The sequence below is a fragment of the Rutilus rutilus genome, assembly GCF_951802725.1.
Source record: "Rutilus rutilus genome assembly, chromosome: 1".
NCBI classification, from domain to species: Eukaryota; Metazoa; Chordata; class Actinopteri; order Cypriniformes; family Leuciscidae; genus Rutilus; species Rutilus rutilus.
In genome coordinates this window covers 74,793,552-74,814,753 of record NC_140209.1, presented here as the reverse complement: position 1 = coordinate 74,814,753, position 21,202 = coordinate 74,793,552, and the positions used below count along the sequence as shown (strand labels likewise).

At 35.9% G+C, this 21,202-nt stretch overlaps 1 protein-coding gene across 1 annotated transcript in view; it reads right to left on the bottom strand.

The window, feature by feature from the left end:
* The window catches only part of LOC311305881 (NACHT, LRR and PYD domains-containing protein 12-like), a 52,509-nt gene extending 32,477 nt beyond the window's left edge, over window positions 1-20,032 (bottom strand). The window contains exons 1-11 of the mRNA XM_084433842.1: window positions 19,818-20,032; window positions 18,191-18,319; window positions 17,505-17,594; window positions 17,039-17,146; window positions 16,625-16,732; window positions 16,292-16,376; window positions 15,842-16,037; window positions 13,305-15,240; window positions 8,136-8,306; window positions 6,035-6,208; window positions 3,087-3,257 (exon numbers count right to left, since the gene is read on the bottom strand). Of these exons, the coding sequence (XP_084289968.1) occupies window positions 3,087-3,257; window positions 6,035-6,208; window positions 8,136-8,306; window positions 13,305-15,240; window positions 15,842-16,037; window positions 16,292-16,376; window positions 16,625-16,732; window positions 17,039-17,146; window positions 17,505-17,594; window positions 18,191-18,249 (3,098 nt within the window). The 5' untranslated portion in view covers window positions 18,250-18,319; window positions 19,818-20,032. The remainder of the gene's footprint in view (window positions 1-3,086; window positions 3,258-6,034; window positions 6,209-8,135; window positions 8,307-13,304; window positions 15,241-15,841; window positions 16,038-16,291; window positions 16,377-16,624; window positions 16,733-17,038; window positions 17,147-17,504; window positions 17,595-18,190; window positions 18,320-19,817) is intronic.
* Between the last annotated feature and the right edge of the window lie 1,170 nt (window positions 20,033-21,202).

Here is a 21,202-nt window from a genome sequence, read left to right as displayed (position 1 = left end):
ATGGACTACACGGACAGAGAGAAGGCAGAACCTAGCTTCGTGTTTATTTTTCTTTATTTGGCAAAAAGCACCACACTTTGTTTTTATTGTGAGTATACACAAAAATAATACACATTTAACAGAATCGATTGATGTATGAAACTCCTATGGAAAATCAAAGTCAACAGAGTATTTCTGAGTTTCTTTTACACTGATAAAAAAAAGCGAGCTGGTATCGCCGGCGATACCGCCGACCTCAGGGGGTTAAAAGTACATGCACCATGTTACGAGTGAGCGAGCACACTGTGGTATGATGGCCGCCGTGTGCGGACGTCGACCTCCATTGGCCAGCAGCGCGCACAAGACATCTAGCCTTTATATGATATCTATGGTTATTACTGGTAAAGTTAACGGGTAGGCTACCGGACATTTTCTCACCGGCTCCCATCTCCCAACATCTGTGCAACTGTCATTGTACTGTAGCCTATGTCAGCATTGCATTATCTCATCTCATCTCACCAACAGTTTAATACCTAACTCACACATTCAAACGTAGTCAGAGAAGGGTAGTCTCATCTTTCTCTCCGACCACATATACGTTCCGAAACACTCAAACTGCGCTGCTTTCACAGATGCTTTCTTTACTACTCCAGTAATGTGCCGGCACATTTTTTAGCTAAAATCCAACGAAATGGCTGACTTCGTTTAAATGTCAAAGAACAACAGTTGCAAAAAAAAAAAAAAAAAAAAAAATGCAAAGACCCGGCCCCTTTAGTTACTGTTGCTATGTCCGACAAGCTACACCGCGCTCACGCCAAACCATGATCTCACGCAATGAAAAACATCGCACAGCAGAGACACTGACAACACGCTGACAGACAAGACAGTCCAGGTTACTTTTGATATTAAACAAAGTCTCAACGTTAAAATTTGGTCGTTTTTAAAGAAATTTAGACTACCGTAACCGTTTTGTGGCTCTGTAATGTGTCTTGACAGATCGCTGTGGTGCCTCAGTTAAAGCTGCTCGTGAACCGATCATCTCTTCCTTCTAGTTAATTTATAGCATCAAATAAACATGAATGAACATAAGAAGTAATGTAGTTTTAACTGCGGAAAGATGTCAGTAGGCTTAATCAGTACACTCTGTTTTTTCAAGTTCAAATCCTCCAACGTTAAACTCTCCTGACTGCTTTGTCGGACAAAAAAAGGCGGATTCGGTGGATGATGATTGGCCAATGTGGCAGGTAGATTGACAGCGTTACCCGCCAATTGCAGAATTCACCCGCATTTGGCGTGTGGTCGGGTGTTAATTTCAGGTCCTGCCCATGATGCCACGGGAGAGGAGTTGTCATCGTTATATTCGAAAATGGCAGAAAATGGAGACGCGGCTGTTTTCAAGTGTAAATACTTTACAAAACACTTATTGTTTCTTTGTGGTTAAATTGTATTTGTTTTGATTTACAGTAGTTAGATTGTCATAGATTTAATATGTGGAACTGAGTAATTAATATTTTTAAAGGGTGTTGTGTGTGCACTTATTTTGTGGCAGATTCCAGATGGTTTTTGAAACAAGCAAATTGCAGGTATATCTGAAAAATATGAGTGCCGCACTATAGAGAAATACCCACACACTCCAGACACCTTTAAAATGTATTTGCTTTATTTTCGTATATTATTTAACTTTTAAATGGATACAGAATGCAAAGCTTAAAACAAAATCACAAAACTTTGGCACAAAGTAGTATAATAGAGCTTAAAGCACCACCAAAAGCAAAAGTTTTAAAACGTCGTCTTGAGGGAAGAAAATGAACGTCAGCAGCTTCAGTAAGGTAACCTTCACAGGTTTCTAAAAGATCTAAAGGGACTTTCTTACTAACAATCTCATTTATAGGGCATCACTTTAAAATAATTCAAAATCTGTTTCTTTATCTGTTGCATGTGTACAAGATAGTAATTTTTGGATTTCCACTTGAATTTTTCCTACCCAAATTTAAAGTAAATAATTTGTCAAAAATGAAGCTCAAATATGTGATATGTAGCTAGAACACCAGCACCTCGATGTGCTTTTTTTCCACCCATGGTCGCAATCAGTGACTGGATGGACTACCGTGAGAGTCGGCGGTCGGGGCGGAGGTCAGCTCCATCTTTAAAATATAGATGAAGAATTTTCTTCTTTTCTTCATTTTTATCAAACTTGTATGTTTATGTTCAGTTATTTCACTTTAATGGAAATGAAAAGGACCTATTAATTGTCATTAAAGTGAAATTACTGAACCTAAATATACAAGCTTGATAAAAATGCTCATTTTAGAAGAATTTTTTTTTCTTTTACATCTGAAGTCTTCATGTATACACATGTATATGAATGTGTGTGTGTATATGTGTGTTTTGTATCTGATCTCAGTGTGTTACCCTACATGTATGTATGTATATATATATATATATATATATATATATATATATATATATATATATACACACACACACACACTGCTTGTGATATTGCCATCCATGTTTTTTTTTTTTGCGGTAAAATGTATTGGCTAAATGATATTTTACTTATTTGAGAAATTACACAAAAGCTCTTGACAAAGGCGTGATCTTCGAGCAGCTGACCGACGACTCCTCTGAATTGTGAGCACGAACGACGTAAAAACGCAGATGAAAGCAGAAAGAAGAACTAAAAACATTGCTCTAAGTTGGTGCAGTTAGTGGAATGGGCTCTTTAAATTTCCGCGCTGATGTGACCGCGCATGTTACGTGACAATACCAACCGTAATACCAGTACGTCCAGACACCATTCATACTACCCGTATTCATACTATATAGAGCGTACTTTTTTAACGGTCGCGAAGTATGTTCTAATTTAAATGTAGTACCTACTCCCATAGTACGCGATTTCGGACGCAGCTTTAGTCCATATATAATATGGAACACATGATAAAGTGCCATAATCATGTGACATTCTGGTGATTTTTCAAAAGTGGGGTTGCAGCTTAATAGTTTAATTGACTGTTTAATTGTATTACTTTAAATTGTTCTGGCTCTGTGTGACTGAGGGAAAAAATGCTTAAAAGTAATATAATAAATAAATGAGCAATACTCACGTCAGTGTGTTGAGTTGACAGTGTTTATCCTGCAGTAGAGCAGCGATCTGATTCACTCGTGTGTCTCCTAGATAATGTCCACTCAGATTCAGCTCTCTCTGGAGTAACGGGTTTATACCCACAACTCTATTCACATACTGACAGGCTTCCTCTGCAGCAGGACTCACAAACCTGCAGAAGAGGCAATTCAGGTATCAACTAAATGTCCACTGCATTACAAAAAATGATTGATACGATAAAAAACGTAATTATTGTTTTAAAGACAAGCTTAACCCCCTGGGGTCGGCTATCGTGCCAGTGCGATAGGCTCGTTTTTTTTCCTTATGAGTGCAAAAAATAAATAAAATAAAAATATTCATTTTTATCTTATATGCTTGTGTTATACATCAATCGATCCTGTTAAGTGTGTATTATTTTTGTGTATACTCACAATAAAAACAAAGTGTTGTGTTTTTCGCCAAATAAAGAAAAATAAACATGATGCGAGTTCTGCCTCCTCTCTGTCAGCGAAGTCAATTCTGAAACGCGTCCGAAAATGAACCATAACTCAGCGAATACTCAGTCAAACAGGCATACAGACACACAGGCATGAAGCTTGAATTCTCTTCTTTTAAATGAAGTAATTTTTATTTAAAAAAAATTATTCTCTGTTTATGTAATCTTTATGAAAAGAGAGAAATGTCAGTCGTTCTCATCTCAGCTCATTACGTTTTAATCTGCCCCGCCCACGGAGAGCGCGCGCTATTCAAGCGCAAATGAATGAGGCAATCCACGCAAACCTGTGAACGCCCCCATATCAGCTCGAGAAAACACATCAAGCTTGTTCAGATCATTGTAGGCTTACTTGTTTACACTGTCTCACAGCGCTGTGAGGAATAATAATAATGGAAAATGTAACTCAGAAGTGCTGGTATTTTGAGGAGCAACGGATGGAATACTGTAGTAAGTTTTTTTCATTCTCAAGTAAATCGCGTTTCTGTGTGTGAATGAATGAATGGCAGAGATGCGCTGTTTACCACAACTCGCAAAAAGACGGTTTAAATTTGAATTGCGTTTCTGTGTGTGAATGAATGATCTGCTTTTAGCAAACTATATTGCTATACGGAGTAAAAATCGACTGAAATATGTTGAAATAAAATGTATTTGTATAAGCAACGTATTAAACTGCAAATTAACATTTATATTCTTTATATTCTAATCTATAATAAAAATGAAAGCCCTATGTTACAGACATATGAAAGACAACATTTCATTGACTAGTTTTGGATAGATTACACATTTTTACTGTAAAATATCTGCCACCTCAAATAAGCTTTTGTTTGCCAATTTTTGCTAATATGTTAAATATAGTATGTTTTGTCAATGTAGGCTATATTCAAAGTAATGAATCCCTAACTTTGAAATATGTATGATAAAATGTATACTTTAGTTTTTACAAAGACAGATTACACTTGAATGGTTGTTGTAATTGTAACCTTTTTAATAAAAAAAATATATATTTACAAGATAGATGTAAACAAACTATTAAAAGGTAAATATAAGCCTTTTCTTTAAATAATTTTTATTGTGTTTTATTATTGACAAATTTGGGGAGAGGATACATATTCCAAAACTGAAAATACAGTATGAGAATTAACTGCACAATTACTAGACATGTTTTCCTTGGATATTATACAATTTGCAAGCACAATTTGTAAAAAAAAAAAAGAATTGAGATGCTTCCAACTGTGAACCAATTTGGTAGAATATATATATATATATATATATATATATATATATATATATATATATATATATATATATATATATACTGCTCTTGCATTCTTTCTTGTGGCTATAGGTGACACAACTGAATGAATGGCTCATTAAGTATGCGGGCCCCATTGTCTCCTGGTGTGAATCACTAAATATGCATGAGGGTGTTGAATTGTTGACGCCCTTTGCGCATATGGCCTTTCCTAACAAAAAGTGTTTTACAAGATTTAAATCAATGTATTGTGTTATGTGAATGATTAGGCAGGATGATTTTCACATCATTTTGAAGAAAACACTCTAGGCAACGACATCCATTAGTCAAAAGTCTTATTGCCACATATTTAGTATGTGTTTTGTGGCCTTATTTCAGAAACTTTAGTTTTTAGTTTTTTTAATAACCATGCATAAACATTATTCTCTCAAAAATACAAACATGTACATGCATATTGCACACATATTATGCTAGCCCTGTTTGTGCTAAATAGAGTGTAATTACACCTTTGCCATTAATATGTTTATAAGCAACTGAAAAAAGCACAAATGTCAGGGCATGTCAGAACATCTCAAGGACCCCAAAAACCCCTCAGACCCCAGAGGGTTAAGTTAGTTATTTAGATGTCAAATTTTTCTTTAAACATTTAAATACACAAATAAATATATATTTAAAAGAAACTAGAGCAACACTCAGTCCTAAAGCAAACATAAGCATAAGAACAGAAACGTCTCACAGAGCAGAAGGGCAAAAGCTCACTAGATCATGATTTTCAGTATGAATACAAAGTGTGAAATTAAGATCTTTCTGTAAAGCAGGAGGAGTGAGAAACGTCAGCACAGAGAAAACTGTCTTGTGAAACTGCATGTTTGAGAACATCTGGAGACTCATAGACCTGGTGCAGAGAGATGCAGTGAATCTGGGCTTGATGGAAAACTATTATTGTTAATTATCAAGGTATACTCCTGAATGTCAGCACACATATACTGACCCATAATGTCTATTTGACCTGTAGCTCGTATCACAACTAAACTGTGTTGACGGTTATCATCATCATGACAGAACCTGCAGCATCTGATCTGATCTTGATCATTTTGATGCAACAAATTGTACAGCTTATTATATAACTAAAATAATATATTAGTCATGAGTATTTAGCCTGCATATAGCTAATTTAGTTAATTATTTGATCCCGTCTCACCTCAGTGTCTTCAGTTGACAGTCTGGATCCTGCAGTAAATCATTGAGCTCCTTCACTCCTGATTGTCCAGGATCATTTCCTGTGAGATCCAGCTCTATCAGGTGTGAAGGGTTTGATCTAAGAGCTGAAGCCAGAGCTTTATAACCTTCTTCTGTCACACTGCAGTTAGAGAGTCTAGAACAGAGAGGAATACATTCAGCTGATTAATCAGTTAAACCTGAACAATATAAATCCTTAAACTGAATTTGATTTTATTCTTCATATTCTTCGTATTGAAAGTCAGTTGCAAAAACTGACAATTGAATATGGAGGCAAACAAAAGGCTCAGTGAACTTTAATATGTTAGACATCAACATCCATTTCAAGATTGAAATTAACTAAAACTGTACAACTCTGAAAGTCTATGATCTGAAAATGGTCGGAAAATTTGAAAATTAAAGTTTGGGAATGGCCCAATAAAGTGCAGACTTCAATTCCATTAAAATGCTGTGGAAGGACTTGAAACACAGCTCATGTTGGAAAGCCTACAAATGTCACTGAGCTGAAGCAGCTTTGCAAGGATGAGTGAGACCAGGGGCGCAACTACCCAGTGTCAGAGGGGTATGAAGCAACAAATTTGGCAAACAATTTAACAATTCTTTGAGTGGTGGAGTTGAAACGGGTTACATGCTTATTTCACAGATAAGAATTTTTTTTTTTATTTGATTCAATGGTTATTTAAAGTTTTACTTGGCTTTTTCAGCCACACTTCAGAGAACTTTAGAGCGCTAATGTCTGTTAACATCTATCTTTAGCCTCGACAGTTTTTTTTTGCTTTATCCATCTTTTTCAACGACAATTCACTACTTGTACCTGCTCGCTCAGTGCTCACGGCGCCCCTCGCAATATTACGCTCGCGATATCTTCATGGTCAAAATTCTATGATGGAATCTTATGAGGGCGCCTACTCTAGCCTGTTAGTCCTCTAAAATGTTATATAACATTGAGGAAATGCATAAATGATTTAGAAATGCACAGCAGCAGCTACATATAGAAAATACCAAAAAAAGAATTGTAATTATTTATTTATTTTACCATCGCATGGTGCTGCGCCCCAATGCGCCGCATATAGCGCATACCCACTTTTTAAGCCACTGAGTGAGACAAATGGACCAAAATACCTTAATACTGGTGTAAAACACTCATAAACTACAGGAAGTGTTTAGTCGAGACTAGCTGCAAAGCTGAAAGCAGAATCAAAGACAAACAGCTTCCTCAAAAGCACTAAAATACATTAATCCTGTTATATACAATCTTAAGATAAGTGATTTCTACTAGATCTCACCCTCCTTTCTGTGGCAGATTTACCAGCTCTAACAGAATCATCTGAATTCTGACTCAACACTAGGTATGCAAATAACGATTAAATTACTAAATTATACATTACTATGAACAAAAACAGCCCAATTTAAGTGTTAACTTATAAGAAGTAGAATATTCACATATGGAAAATACATTATCCATTAAATATTATAATTCCTTGCAATCATTTGCATTATAGTGCAGCACCAAATGAATGCAGCACAAAATGAACGCTTGATGTCACTTCAGTATTACTCACTGAAAAAAAACACAAAAGTAAAATGGCACAATGACAACCTCGCTTATATTGAACATCAAACTTTTATCAACAAAACAAATAGGACAGATGGCATAGTATACCCCCGTTGTAACACTGATAAATGAAGGTCTTAGTGTTTTCCCCTAAATTTAAAACAAATGCTTAGTTTGTGGTTCATTAGTATTAATGAAAATACATCAATAATAAAATAGTATAATGATAAATTCACTTATATTAAACATTGGACTTTTATTAACAAAATTGATAAGAAGGATGATATGCTATACCCACATTGTAACAAATAAATAAAAGATCTTTGGACTGCTTAGTTTGTGGCTCATTATTATTTTGAATGAAAAACACAACAACAATAGAACAAAGACAAACTTACTTATATTAAACAAATAAATGCAACTTTTATTTATAACTTTTAGCCTCTGGGATCGTCCCGTCAGTCATTGCACCTTACTTTAGTCATGTGACTAATGTGGCTCAACTTACCTCAGTATCTCCAATTTACAATGTATATTCTTCAGTCCAGTGCAGAGCAGCTTCACTCCTGAATCCTGCAGATTATTATTGTATATGTTCAGCTCTTTCAGATTGGTATCTGATCCAAGAACTGCAGCCAGAGCTGAACAGCTTTTTTCTGTTAAGTTACAATCATTTAACCTACAATAAATCACAACACAGAATTAGATGGCACACATACAATACATTTTCTATATACAAATATTAAATACATTTTCCATTTTTTTTTTTTTACATTAACAGCATACAATGCATTCAAACAGCATTCATCTACAAAAAAAATACTATTTCCAGTACATTAGTATTTTTTATTCATTGACAAATTTCCTAGATAAAATTAAGCATGTTTGAAAAAAATATTTGCGTTAAGATTTATAGCTATAGGATTTCTTCTCTATTTCTGTCACCTGATGGAGTTTGGGTTCTTGCCACTGTTGCCTCTGGCTTCCTTAGTTGGAGACACTTGATATTCAACAATATTATTGACTTGACTGCACTGACACTATTAGATGAGACAATTCACACTTTTATGGCAAGTTAAAGGCATTTCACTATAATTCTAAAAATGCCTTCATTCACATGTACACATGTCTTTTTGTTATAAAATCTGGCTTTTGATAAATGTTTATTTGTAAATCTCTCAATCTACATATTACATTACATTATTATTACATTAAACAACAGAATTACTGATAAAAATAAGCATTTAAAATGTCTAATTACTGGGAGATCCAGAGGGACTGTCACGGTGTGGTGCAGGCAGAAGAAGACGAAGGAGAATCAAATGTATACGACACTAAATACGACGGAGATCGGACAAGGACTGACTGAACAGAATGGAACTTAAATACAAACACACATTACACTGATTAACAGAACACAGGTGAGATAGATGACGATTAGTGGTCGACCGCTATTGGTTTTTTGATGGCCGATGCCGATATCTTAGAGAGCAGGATGGCTGATGGCCGATGTAAAGCCGATATTTTTATTATAAACTTTATATTTATTTTAATCAATATTTAATAAATTATATATAAACTAGAAAACAAATCTTTTTCATGCTTATACTTTAGATGGCAACTTCTTGTATCTGCAAACCTATTACAGTATTTTTCACCAATAAAGTAATTGTTTAAAAATATATGAATATGTGAATAAAAAGGAAGCAAACACTGTAAATCAGTAATCTGGTAATATCGTGCGCACTGGTAATCATATTTTTTTCACATAAAGACAAGGTAACGCTAATATTGCATACAGCACACTGTTACAAACAGGAACCAAGCAAAACTCGAACTGAAAGTCCAAACAAACACAGACATGTGACAGGGACCACTAATATATGATGTGGTAATATATATGCCCTTTATTTAAGAAGCCTGTTTTATAAAAATCTCAATGTTTTATATTATAACCTTGCAGAATTTCATCTTACTTGTTGGCAATATAAATAACATCTGTACCAAATTACATTATTTCCCCCCAGCTTGGGTATATCAATAAAATATGTCTTAAAAAAATAAATAAAAATCAGACTATCATTTCATATGTCAGGCTTTACAGGGATAAGTTCATGTTCATCAATGAACTTAATAGAGAGTAATGATGATATAGAGTAATGATGATGATGAACTCTATATTCAGTTCATCATCATCTGAATATAGCATAATGTAGATAAAGACATTTTTCAGATGAGAGCAAAACATAATTTCAAACTAATGACACAGACAAGCTCACCAATAACCCATTCAGCAATGTAGCTGCTGCGCACATGTTCATTAATCAATAAATTCCACCTGCTCTCCTCCTTACCTATGCAATTGCAGAATTTATTTTCCCCCTCCACCCTATAGCTCCGTCAGCCTATCTCCGCTCAAGTGCTGCAAGCCCACATAGCATGGGTTTCCCTTCAGGTTCTCCAGTTAAACTTTCATTTCTCACTGCCGCAGCAGTGCTTTCTCCCCTCATCAAAATATATTTCTCTCATTACCGCAACAGTGAACGCAGTGAACAGTGAACAGTGAACACCTACTGGTCTAACACCAGCTTTCAGAGTAAACTTCGTTTCTCACTGCCACAGCAGTGATTTCGGCCAGCTTTCAGGGTACATCCAGGCCCGTCGCCAAGGGGGGGCATTGTGATGAGACAACGTCCCCCCTAATCATCATGGTCATTCAGTGAATTTACTATTGAGAGCAAATAACCTTAATTCAGTGGATTTGGCCATTCATTTATTCAATAATGAAATGTCTTCAGCAGTAGGCTATTTAGCTCAAAGGAGCTCTAATATCGACAATGGTAAGTTTAAATTGTCTTCTGTAATATGAGTCGGAAATCAGTCGGAGCCGCAGCAGGCAAGGCTAACCCCTGGCCACGGACTTAATGATGAGGTGGTGACGCGTTCATGTAACCAGTGGGTGACGTCACTGCCACTTACACACTAAAAAACTGTCACAAAGAACCGGCAAAAGTAATGATTATGAAGGTGTCAAATAAAGCAAGCAGACATTTTAATTGTTTTTTAACCCCCTGGGGTCGACAATCGTGCCGGCTCGATAGGCTCGCTTTTTTTCTTATGAGTTCAAAAGAGACTCAAAATACTCTGTTGACTTTGATATTACAAACAAGTTTCATACATCAATCGATCCTGTTAAGTGTGTATTATTTTTGTGCATACTCACAATAAAAACAAAGTGTTGTGCTTTTTGCCCAAAAAAAAAAAAAAAAAACTTGATGCGAGTTCTGCTTTCTCTCTGTCAGTGAAGTCAATTCTGAAATAGTGTTGCACGGTGCACCGATACTTCAAAAGTAGCGTGATTCTCGGAAAATAAAAACGTCACGATTCCTAAATTTATTAGTATCGATACTTCTAAGAATGACCGCGTTCCAGATTTGTAAGGCCGGCGACACACGGGCTGCATGGCGTGAGTGTCTCAGCTGCGTGGCGTGTCCGTTTTTATTTCGGCTCCCATGTTAACAGGTTAGAGCTAGCACACTGCCTGCGTGACGCGCGCCCGAGCCGCACGGAAAATGCGTGCATGCTAGAAATAGAACCGACGCCTATTTCTCATGCGACACACAAGCGTGTTGGAAGCGTTTCCAGGCAAAATAGAATAGGAAAAGATGTGTCTATGTCAATTCACTTATAAGACGAGCTCCAGTTCACGGGCAATGCCAGTGATCGCTCTGGTGCCTCCAAGTCCTGATGTCGGCTATATTAGCTTCTTATTTTTTAAATCCAGGCAATTTGTTGATGAAACACTGATTAAAAATAAGATTAATAATGCATTAAAATTAGTGAAAATTGTGGCCGATAGCGATAACCGATATTAATATTGCTGTTATGGCCGATACCGATATTTACAGATGTCGATATCTCTGTATAGAAAACACATTTTTATGATAATCAAATAAAGAGCTATTTTCCAAAACACACATTTTTATAATATGATGCATGACGACACACATGCATTATATTGCATTGCATATAATGTGTGCTGGTCAACTTGTCTAAAATTAAGAAACCCCTAGAAAAAAAGTTAAAAAAAAAACAACAAGAACAACAACAAAAAACATAGGAACATTGTGTACAATTAAGATAGGCTGCTAATTTATTATTCCAATATCCAAATATGATATTTGGCTTCTATTTGTGACGTGCTGTCTTTGCGTTTGAACATTGCACATTTTAAACAGGCATTAGCTGAATAAATGTTAGCCAATACAAACATATTTATCGAAAACAGTTGACAATGAATAGACAGGAGTCCAATAATAGCATAACGAATCACTTATTCTAAAAATAATATCAAGAATAAGTTAGACAAATCCGACATATGAGAGCTGTGTTAACAGTAAAACATCCGTCATTTAACGAATTTTAAAAACACGGATGGACAATACAAAATGCTTTCTGACATTTTGACAGAAAAAACAAACAAGCAAGAACAAAATTTAAACTTAGCCCGTCAATTTTCATTTTACAATTATCTTCTCTCTCTCTGTGTGCGCGTCCGTGTTTGTGAGAGAAAGCTTGCGCAGCACTGATACAACGGTACTTTTTAATCTATAAGTAACGAACGCGCTAGTTTTCATACAAAATAAATATGTAACATAATTAGGTAATTTAGTTATTATTAACACAATAATGTAACACATGAAGGCTATGTTTCTCAACACTGAGAATGAATAAATAAACGCCTGTTTCTCCAGACTCGCGCTTATCATTAATCCACAAATCAAACGTGCTTTCACTTTTGAGAAAAATCTAATTTGAACAGGTATCAAATATCAAGCAATGTATTCGAATATCTACGAGTCAAAAAACTATCAGTCAAAAAATGCGTCATGAAGAGGAAAAAAACATATAAGTCGCACTGGACTATAATCGCATTTATGTAGAAATTTATTTCACAAAAAAAACTTCACTACTGCGAAGATCGCGAGTCAGCATCGTCAACTTCATCTTCATCTTCAACTTCACATGTACAAAGGAATGACTATCGGCCTATTCAGATCGGCCCTATTTTGACATCGGAACGATACCGATGTGTAAAAAAAATGACCATATCGGCCGATATTATATCGGCGGCCGATATATCGTGCACCACTAATTAAAATGCACATTCATGTACATTTTTTACATAAACACTTTTTACATAAACTTAGCATTTAAAATTAAAAATTATTGGGAGATACAGTAACAACCGATAATGTATATGTACTTTAAGTAGCCTGTTTTATAAAAATATCAATGTTTTATATTATAACCTTTCAGAATTTCATCTTTCATTTTAGCAATATAAAAAACATCTGTACCAAATTACATTCTTTCCCCCAGTTTGGGTATATGAAAAAAATATGTACTTTATGCCCCCTCAAGTATGAGTATGAGCTAATATATAATTCTATATAAGTCATAACAGTCTGGTGTATCATATTGATACAAAACATGCAAACATTTTTCCATAGTCTTTTATATTTTGTCTAAAGGTTTGATAAACTGTCATTATTTCATATGTCAGGCTTTACAGGGATAAGTTCATGTTCATGATGAGGAATCACTATAGAGTAATGTAGATAAAAACATTTTTCTGATGAGAGCAAAACATGACAAAATATATTAAAATACTTACAGAGCTCTTCTGGAGGTTTTGATGACTGCCGATAATCTAATGAGACACTCGTCTGATTTCTTGAATTTCTGAAGCTCAAACTCCTCCAGCTCTTTCTCTGATGTCAACAACACAAAGGCTAAAGCAGACCACTGGGCAGGTGAAAGGTCACCAGATGAGAGACTTCCTTTGCTAAGGTGGGTCTGAATCTCGTTCACCAGAGTTTGGTCGTTCAGTTCATTCAGACAGTAGAACAGATTGATGGATCTCTCTGCAGGAAGATCATCTTCTAATTTCTGCTTGATGTACTGAACTATTTCCTTGTTGCTCTGGTCACTGCCGTCTTGCTGTGTCAACAGACCTCGTAAGAGTCCTCGATTGGACTGGAGCGACAGACCGAGGAGGAAGCGAAGGAAAAGGTCCAGGTGTCCATTGTCACTCTCGAGCGCCTTGTCCACTGCAGTCTTGAGAAAATCAATCATGGTTTCATTTCTGTTTTCCTGTTCTGTAGACTCATGATCAAACACACTTGTCTTGTTGATGTATAGAATCAGATATGAATAAAGGGTCTTGAGCCAATCAATCATGGTTTCATTTCTGTTTTCCTGTTCTGTAGACTCATGATCAAACACACTTGTCTTATTGATGTCTAGAAACAGATGTGCATAAAGGGCTGCAATAAACTCTTGAATGCTCAAGTGAACAAAGCAGTACATGGTACCAAGAACGATCCCTGTTTCCTCCTTAAAGATCTGGGTACACATGCCTGAGTACACTGATGCCTTATAGACGTCAATACCACAGGCTTCCAGGTCTGTGTCATAGAAGATCAGGTTGTTTCTTTCCAGCTGATGAAATGCCAGTTTCCCCAGTGAAAGGATGGCGTCTTTATCCCAGGAAACATCTGGTGTGTATTCTCCATCATACTTTCGGCGGCTCTGCTGGATCTGGAAGCGGAGAAAGTGTGTGTACATTTGTGTCAGAGTCTTGGGAGTGTCTACTGTGTTTGATTCCTGCAGGGTTTTAGAGATCGCATCAGCCTGAGTGTTTTTCACATCATTATTTCTTTTCTCCTCCAGAATGTTCTGGAGAACCATTGCTGAAATCCAGCAGAAGACTGGGATGTGGCACATGATAAAGAGACTCTTTGATTGTTTAATGTGATCTAGGATTGTGTTGGCCTGATTCTCATCGGTGAATCTTTTTTTTAAGTACTCTTGCTTTTGTGCGTCACTGAATCCTCGTATCTCTGTCAGCCGGTCGATACAGTCAGGAGGAATCTTACTGGCAGCTACTGGTCTGGTGGTGATCCAGATGAGAGCAGAAGGAAGCAGATTTCCCTTAATGAGGTTCGTTAGGAGAACATCCAGAGAGGCTGGTGACGATACATCACTCAACGTCTCATTACAATCAAACTTCAGAGGAAGGCGACATTCGTCCAGTCCATCAAGGATGAACAGCACTTTGAATTGATTCCTTCTTGTAAGGTTCAATCCTTTTGTCTCTGGGAATAATTGAGTTATAAGGTCCATTAAACTGAGTTTTTCTTTCTCCTTTAAGTTCATCTCTCTGAATGGAAGAGGAAATATGAAGCGGATATCTTGATTTTCTTTTCCTTCAGCCCAGTCCAGAGCAAACTTTTGCACAGAGACTGATTTCCCGATGCCAGCGACTCCTTTTGTCAGTACAGTTCGGATCTCCTCGTCTTGTTCAGGAGCTTCAAACAAATTTGTGGATTTAACCTGTTTCTCTTGTGCTTCATGACGCCTGGAAGCAACTTCAATCTGTCTCACCTCATGTTCAGTATTGACCTGTTCACTGCCGCCCTGAGTGATATAGAGATCTGTGTAGATGTTATTCAGAAGTGTGGAGTCACCTTGCTTCGCAATTCCTTCAAACACACATTGATACTTCTTCTTTAGGCCACATTTCAGCTGATGAATGAAGAACAGCTCACCTAAACACAGGAACAGAAAATAGTCAAGTCAAGTCAAGTCATTTTCATTTATATAGCGCTTTTAACAATGTAGATTGTCTCAAAGCAGCTTTACAGAGATAAATGTATAATTTAACGTAAGATTGTTTTGGCTTTATAGCGGTTCTTTAATAAAGTTATTTTCCAGCTAAAGTTAGTTTTGATTGATTCGCTTCCGTCGCAACGATCATTTGTTTTTAAATTAGGGCCGCCAAGACGACACCATTCTCTCTACACAGACTTTAAACGCGAACCTGTGAGAAACGCTGATGGCGTTCAGATGCGCATTAAGAACGGGTTCTATAGTTATGTGCGTTTGAATATATGTGTGCAGGTTTGGAATTCCCTGCAAACCAAGCCTAAACAAATTACTGGTGTTTCCTTATAGTTTTGATTCAGAATTTTATTTGATCAATTCAGGGTAGATACGCAAATTGAGTTTTCCCGACGACGCGTTATCTGTAGAGTGGGAAAGGGATCCTCCATATGGAGAGAAATCCATATAGTTTTAGATAGTTTTAGTCTTCATTTTCTCTTCTACATTTATAAGAGACCATCAGACAGATGATCATGAGTCTCTAACCTTCTAGAGCATCAGCAGCTTCATCTCGCTTCATCTCTCTCAGGTAATGTACTGTGAGATCAAGAGCTGATTCTTTGATACTGGATCTGTTCTCATTAAAGTCCTTCACAAAGTGTTGTGTGTTCTCCTTTTGTAATATTTTCTTAAACTTCTCCAGCTCATTCTTCAGAAATGTGATTATTTTGCTCTCAAGATCCTACAAACAAAAGCAAGAAAAAAGACACAATTTAAACCAAATTGTACATCTACATTTTGTCAACACAATTTATTCAATAACTATAATATCTATAAAAAAAATTTGTTTTAAAGGAAAAAAAATATTATAAATATCTATAAAAAAAAGTGCGTCAAAGGAAAAAATGGATCTGGAGGAATTAAATAAAATGTCTTTGTTCAATAACATATTTGTTTGTTAGAATATTAAACATTTATAAAAATGTGTTTTCCTACTTGGAAGATTCCTAGAAGATTGTCTTTGAAATTCTCGTGGTTCCTGTGAGTCTGAACGTCTGAGTCTAATGTCTCATATTGAAGCCTGTAATCAAATAAATCAAATAAATACTGATTTTCCAGGCAAAATTTCACAGAAAGAGAAAAAGCATTAGCTGTGAATTTATCAGATCAAATATTTATCAGAGTATTCAATGATAAATATCATGATAAATGATTCAATGATAAATAATGATAAATATTGTATCTAAAAATGTTTCATGATTGGTATTCGCTGATACAACTTTTAAACACAGACAGCGTGTGACAAAAAATTAGAAACTTATGAAATACCTTTTATTAGATGATGGTGTTTTCTCACTGAAGTTTGGTACTTCTCCACCTTTAGACCAATCACTCTTCAGAGACACAGAGCTGGACACATGTGAGCCTGATCTTACACTGATGACACAAAGAACAGAGAGAAAACACTTTAGTACAGGAGATACTTTAGTCTCATTTGAAAAGGTTTAATGTTGCAAATAGTAATTAAATGCAGTATAGCTGTGCATTTGTCCATTTATGACTACAGTCGGATGGATAAACATACATGTTTAGTTTCATGATCTATTTTCCATAGTGTATTTGTGTCTCCTTGTGGCTGCCTTATTGAGACTTATTGTTTCATTCAGTCAGTCAAGTTCATTCATATACACCACTGTAGACAAATAATACAACAATATAATGCAATGTAAACACACAAAATACCTTTTATTAGATGATGGTGTTTTCTCACTGAAGTTTGGTACTTCTCCACCTTTAGACCGATCACTCTTCAGAGACACAGAGCTGGACACATGTGAGCCTGATCTTACACTGATGACACAAAGAACAGAGAGAAAACACTTTACTACAGGAGATACTTTAGTCTCATTTGAAAAGGTTTAATGTTGCAAATAGTAATTAAATGCAGTATAGCTGTGCATTTGTCCATTTATGACTACAGTCGGATGGATAAACATATATACATGTTTAGTTTCATGATCTATTTTCCATAGTGTATTTGTGTCTCCTTGTGGCTGCCTGTGTAATTGTGTTACTGGAATGAGTTTCATAAGGTTCTCAGGAACTGAGTTTTATTGAGACTTATTGTTTCATTCAGTCAAGTTCATTCATATACACCACTGTAGACAAATAATACAACAATATAATGCAATGTAAACACACAAAATACCTTTTATTAGATGATGGTGTTTTCTCACTGAAGTTTGGTGGTTCTAAATCTTTAGACACAGAGCTGGACACATGTGAGCCTGATCTTACACTGATGACACAAAGAACAGAGAGAAAACACTTTAGTAAAGGAGGATCAACTGTGTGTGAAACACATCTGTGTCTTTATCTAATCCTCCACAGAAATACATACACTCACACAATTTACTGTTTTATAGTTAACTACTATTTTATTTTACTGGCTCACATTAGTTTAACGATTTCTTTAATATATATGAGAGAGATTTAAAATGTTAAAAAATACTTCACTCTAATTTATGAGAACATTTCAAGTTTTTGTTTATTGACAGAAATAGAGAGCAGAAATGTCTGTGTGACACAGTTGTGTTAGCATACTTGAATTAAATTAAGTGTATAGTTGTTTCCTAATGTCTGTCAATAATTGTATGATCTAAAAACTGAAGTCATTTATTTGGATTAATTCAGCGTCTAGAAGGTTAAACAAATTATTAACTGTGATATTTTCTATAGAGCAAACAGGGCTTTATAGACAATGTCAGAGTTAATTTAAGAAGTTATAAATATAAATTGTGCAAAGCATGTGCAAATATGCTTAAAGTTGTGTTATTGACAGGGAAACACAAAGTCCAGTGGAGTTTAAACTGATGAAAACAGACGCAGTCTTACCTGTGTTTCTCTGAGAGACTCATCTGAGAGAGAGAGTCCTTTCCTCTTTCCTCTGACATACTGCAGCTAAACTGACACTGAAAACTGATCAGCACTGCTTTCTGGAAACACTCAATCCTTCAGCATCACCTGGAAATGACACCATTTTACACAGATGAAGAACATCTTATTTAAGACAATAATGAAGAATGCTGAGTTATCATCAACAACAGCAACAGCAAAAACAATCTATAAAATTAAGTTACAGACAAATATATTGCCATGTAAAATAACTGAATGGTCTTAATCATTTCTGATTGTTTAATGAGTTTAACTGACTCTAAATATTAATTCATTGGGGAACAGAAATTGTGTTTAAAACTTTGAGTGGGAAAATTGAAGCTGATTTGTTATATTCTCTATTACAGTTTAATATCATTTTACAATCATAATTTACCCAATCTTGATTAAATGACAAATGATTCAACAATTAATAATTACTTCAAGTTCACAATGATGATTGATTTCATTACTTTCAAATGATCCTAAAATAACTGATTGAGTAAAAGTAAGCAGAATTATAATAGATATACTGTATAACTACTAACCATAATTGCTATATGAACTGAAATTTTCAGTTTAATAACAGCAGATTGTTGTTCATTGACGTCAGGCTTCATCTGTCTGTCTACTGTAAATGTCTGCTTCAAAAATACTTTCGCTTTCACATCACAAAAACAACAGCCTAAAACTGAAGAGGAAATGGGGGAAAACTTTCAGAAACATATTCGTTTTCAATAAACCTTTCTCAATAAAACTTCATGTTTTAACTTCAAAAGATTGTAATTTCTGGCAGATTCTTCGTCTGTTCGGAGTAGCAGAAGAACAGCCTTCTGTAACTTCACATTTAAATCACGCTTTATATACAAAGTTCCTAATAATTACAAATGACTTTAATGGAGAATGTATTAATAATAATAATTATATGAATTTATAAGTATTTTAAACTCAGTAACGCTTGTTGTCAGTCCGCGCGCGTCGTTCTCAGAATCTCTTGCTGGTCTCGATAGATTGTGGATTAAACACATAAATGGCCGCGAGTGTTATTAGATTTGGAGGCATTGTGCTAAATCTGGAGAAATGTTTTCTGGATCATAGACCAGATCAAATCCAGTGAGTAACAGGTTTGGGTATCAGGGCTCTCATTTATTAAACTGTGCGTAGCATCCTTAGTGTACGTGCGCCCGAAAGCCAAAAATGGCGTACGCCAAAAAAATATTCAGACTTATAAAACCGTTCGTCCGTTATCGATTATATTTAATCTAAATGTTTATATCAGAAGTAAAACTAATTTTAAATCATTCTTTTATTTATTTAAACTGTTATTGTGAACATGCACTGTATTTATGATTATGACTCATGAAGATGTACAGTTGTCCTTCATCTGCGTTAGATAAAGGCTATGCGTCAGTTTCACTAAACGGCCCAGCGCGCTCGCTGGCGCGGACATGTAGGAATGGATGAATGTTTGCTTCATGTGACAGGCTTGGTGAGTGAAATTATAGTTGTATTATCTCTCTGTATATGTATAATTTTCTTAAAATGCTCTGTCTAAAAGCAAACAAAAAGACATTTAACTCCAGCTCACCATCGGTTCGCCAAACTGCTCCGTCTCCAACACGTTCGTACACATGGGTCACAGTTTGCGTGCAGGTGCGCACATTTTCCCGTCAAGTTTGTTTTTATAAATCACATCTTATGCGTCGGAAGTGTCGTCCGCCTCTCTCAGGGCCTGTTCTGTGCGACGCAGCGGTGATAAACGAGGCCCAGATGCTTTTACTTTCGTTTTCCTCTTCTTCGTGTGTTTTACAGGAGGGTTTGGAACAGCTGAACAGTTGCACACCGACACCTACTGCACTAGAGCGGGATATTATACCACATATATCTCTAAATCATGTTTAAAACCTCTTAAATAGACATTTCAACAGTGCATCTGTTATATTCCCTGTTTCTGGACTATCTAAGATGCTGGATATTGTAAATGACTGACATCCTGAGGTTTGTATTTATGATACATTCAATCCTTTTGTTTTGTATTAGGACACAATTCATAATTCAAAAATAGAGGTGGATATGGCCAAAAATATCATCATCATTTGTTTGTTCACAATTAAACTCCACAGAGTAAGCTACCTTTTAATTTAGGGCCCACATTTATTTTTTATTTTTCTTCCTAAAGTGTGTTTTATTATATTTTTCTGGATTCTATGTTTTATGATTGAATACAAATGTAGCATCAAATATGATGTGTTTTGAATGTTTAATTCAAATTCTTTAATTTTAAATGTAATCAGACAGTTTCAGTGTGTGTTTAAAGGTGTCATGACCCACATTTTGCATTTTTCCACGAGAATCAATGTATGTTATGATTGCCTAATGATTATACACTGGCCGGGAAGCCGATATTTAAAAGTGAAGCGTTTGTTTACCTCAGGGTTTGTAAAATATCCCACGTGCACGCGCACTCAAATACGAGATTTTGATTTCTACCCTGGCTTGACGTCACGACGGTGGAGGATATGCGAGCCCGATCTCACGGGAAAACGTACAAATTCTACGAGGTGGCTTATTCGTACGAATTCATACGACCTGACTCGTACGAATTTTTGCAAAATCGTACATATTTTACGAATTGGCCAATTCGTATGAATTCATACGAATGACCTACCCCTGACCCCGCCCCTAAACCTACCCATCACGTGGGTTTAGACAAATCGTACAAATTCGTACGAGTGAGGTCGTACGAATTAGTACGAATTAGCCAACTTTTTATCATTCGTACGAATTCGTACGAATTGGTCGTGAGATAGCGTTAGATATACCATATATGGACAGCGCAGCAGGAAGCCACGCCCTACCCCTCTCCCCCTCATATTCATTCGGCAAAGAAAGATGGAGAAACCAAGTGCACACCTGCGTTGCTCTGTGGTTGACTGCCATAAACAGCATTCTAATGTGTTTTCTCTACCCAAA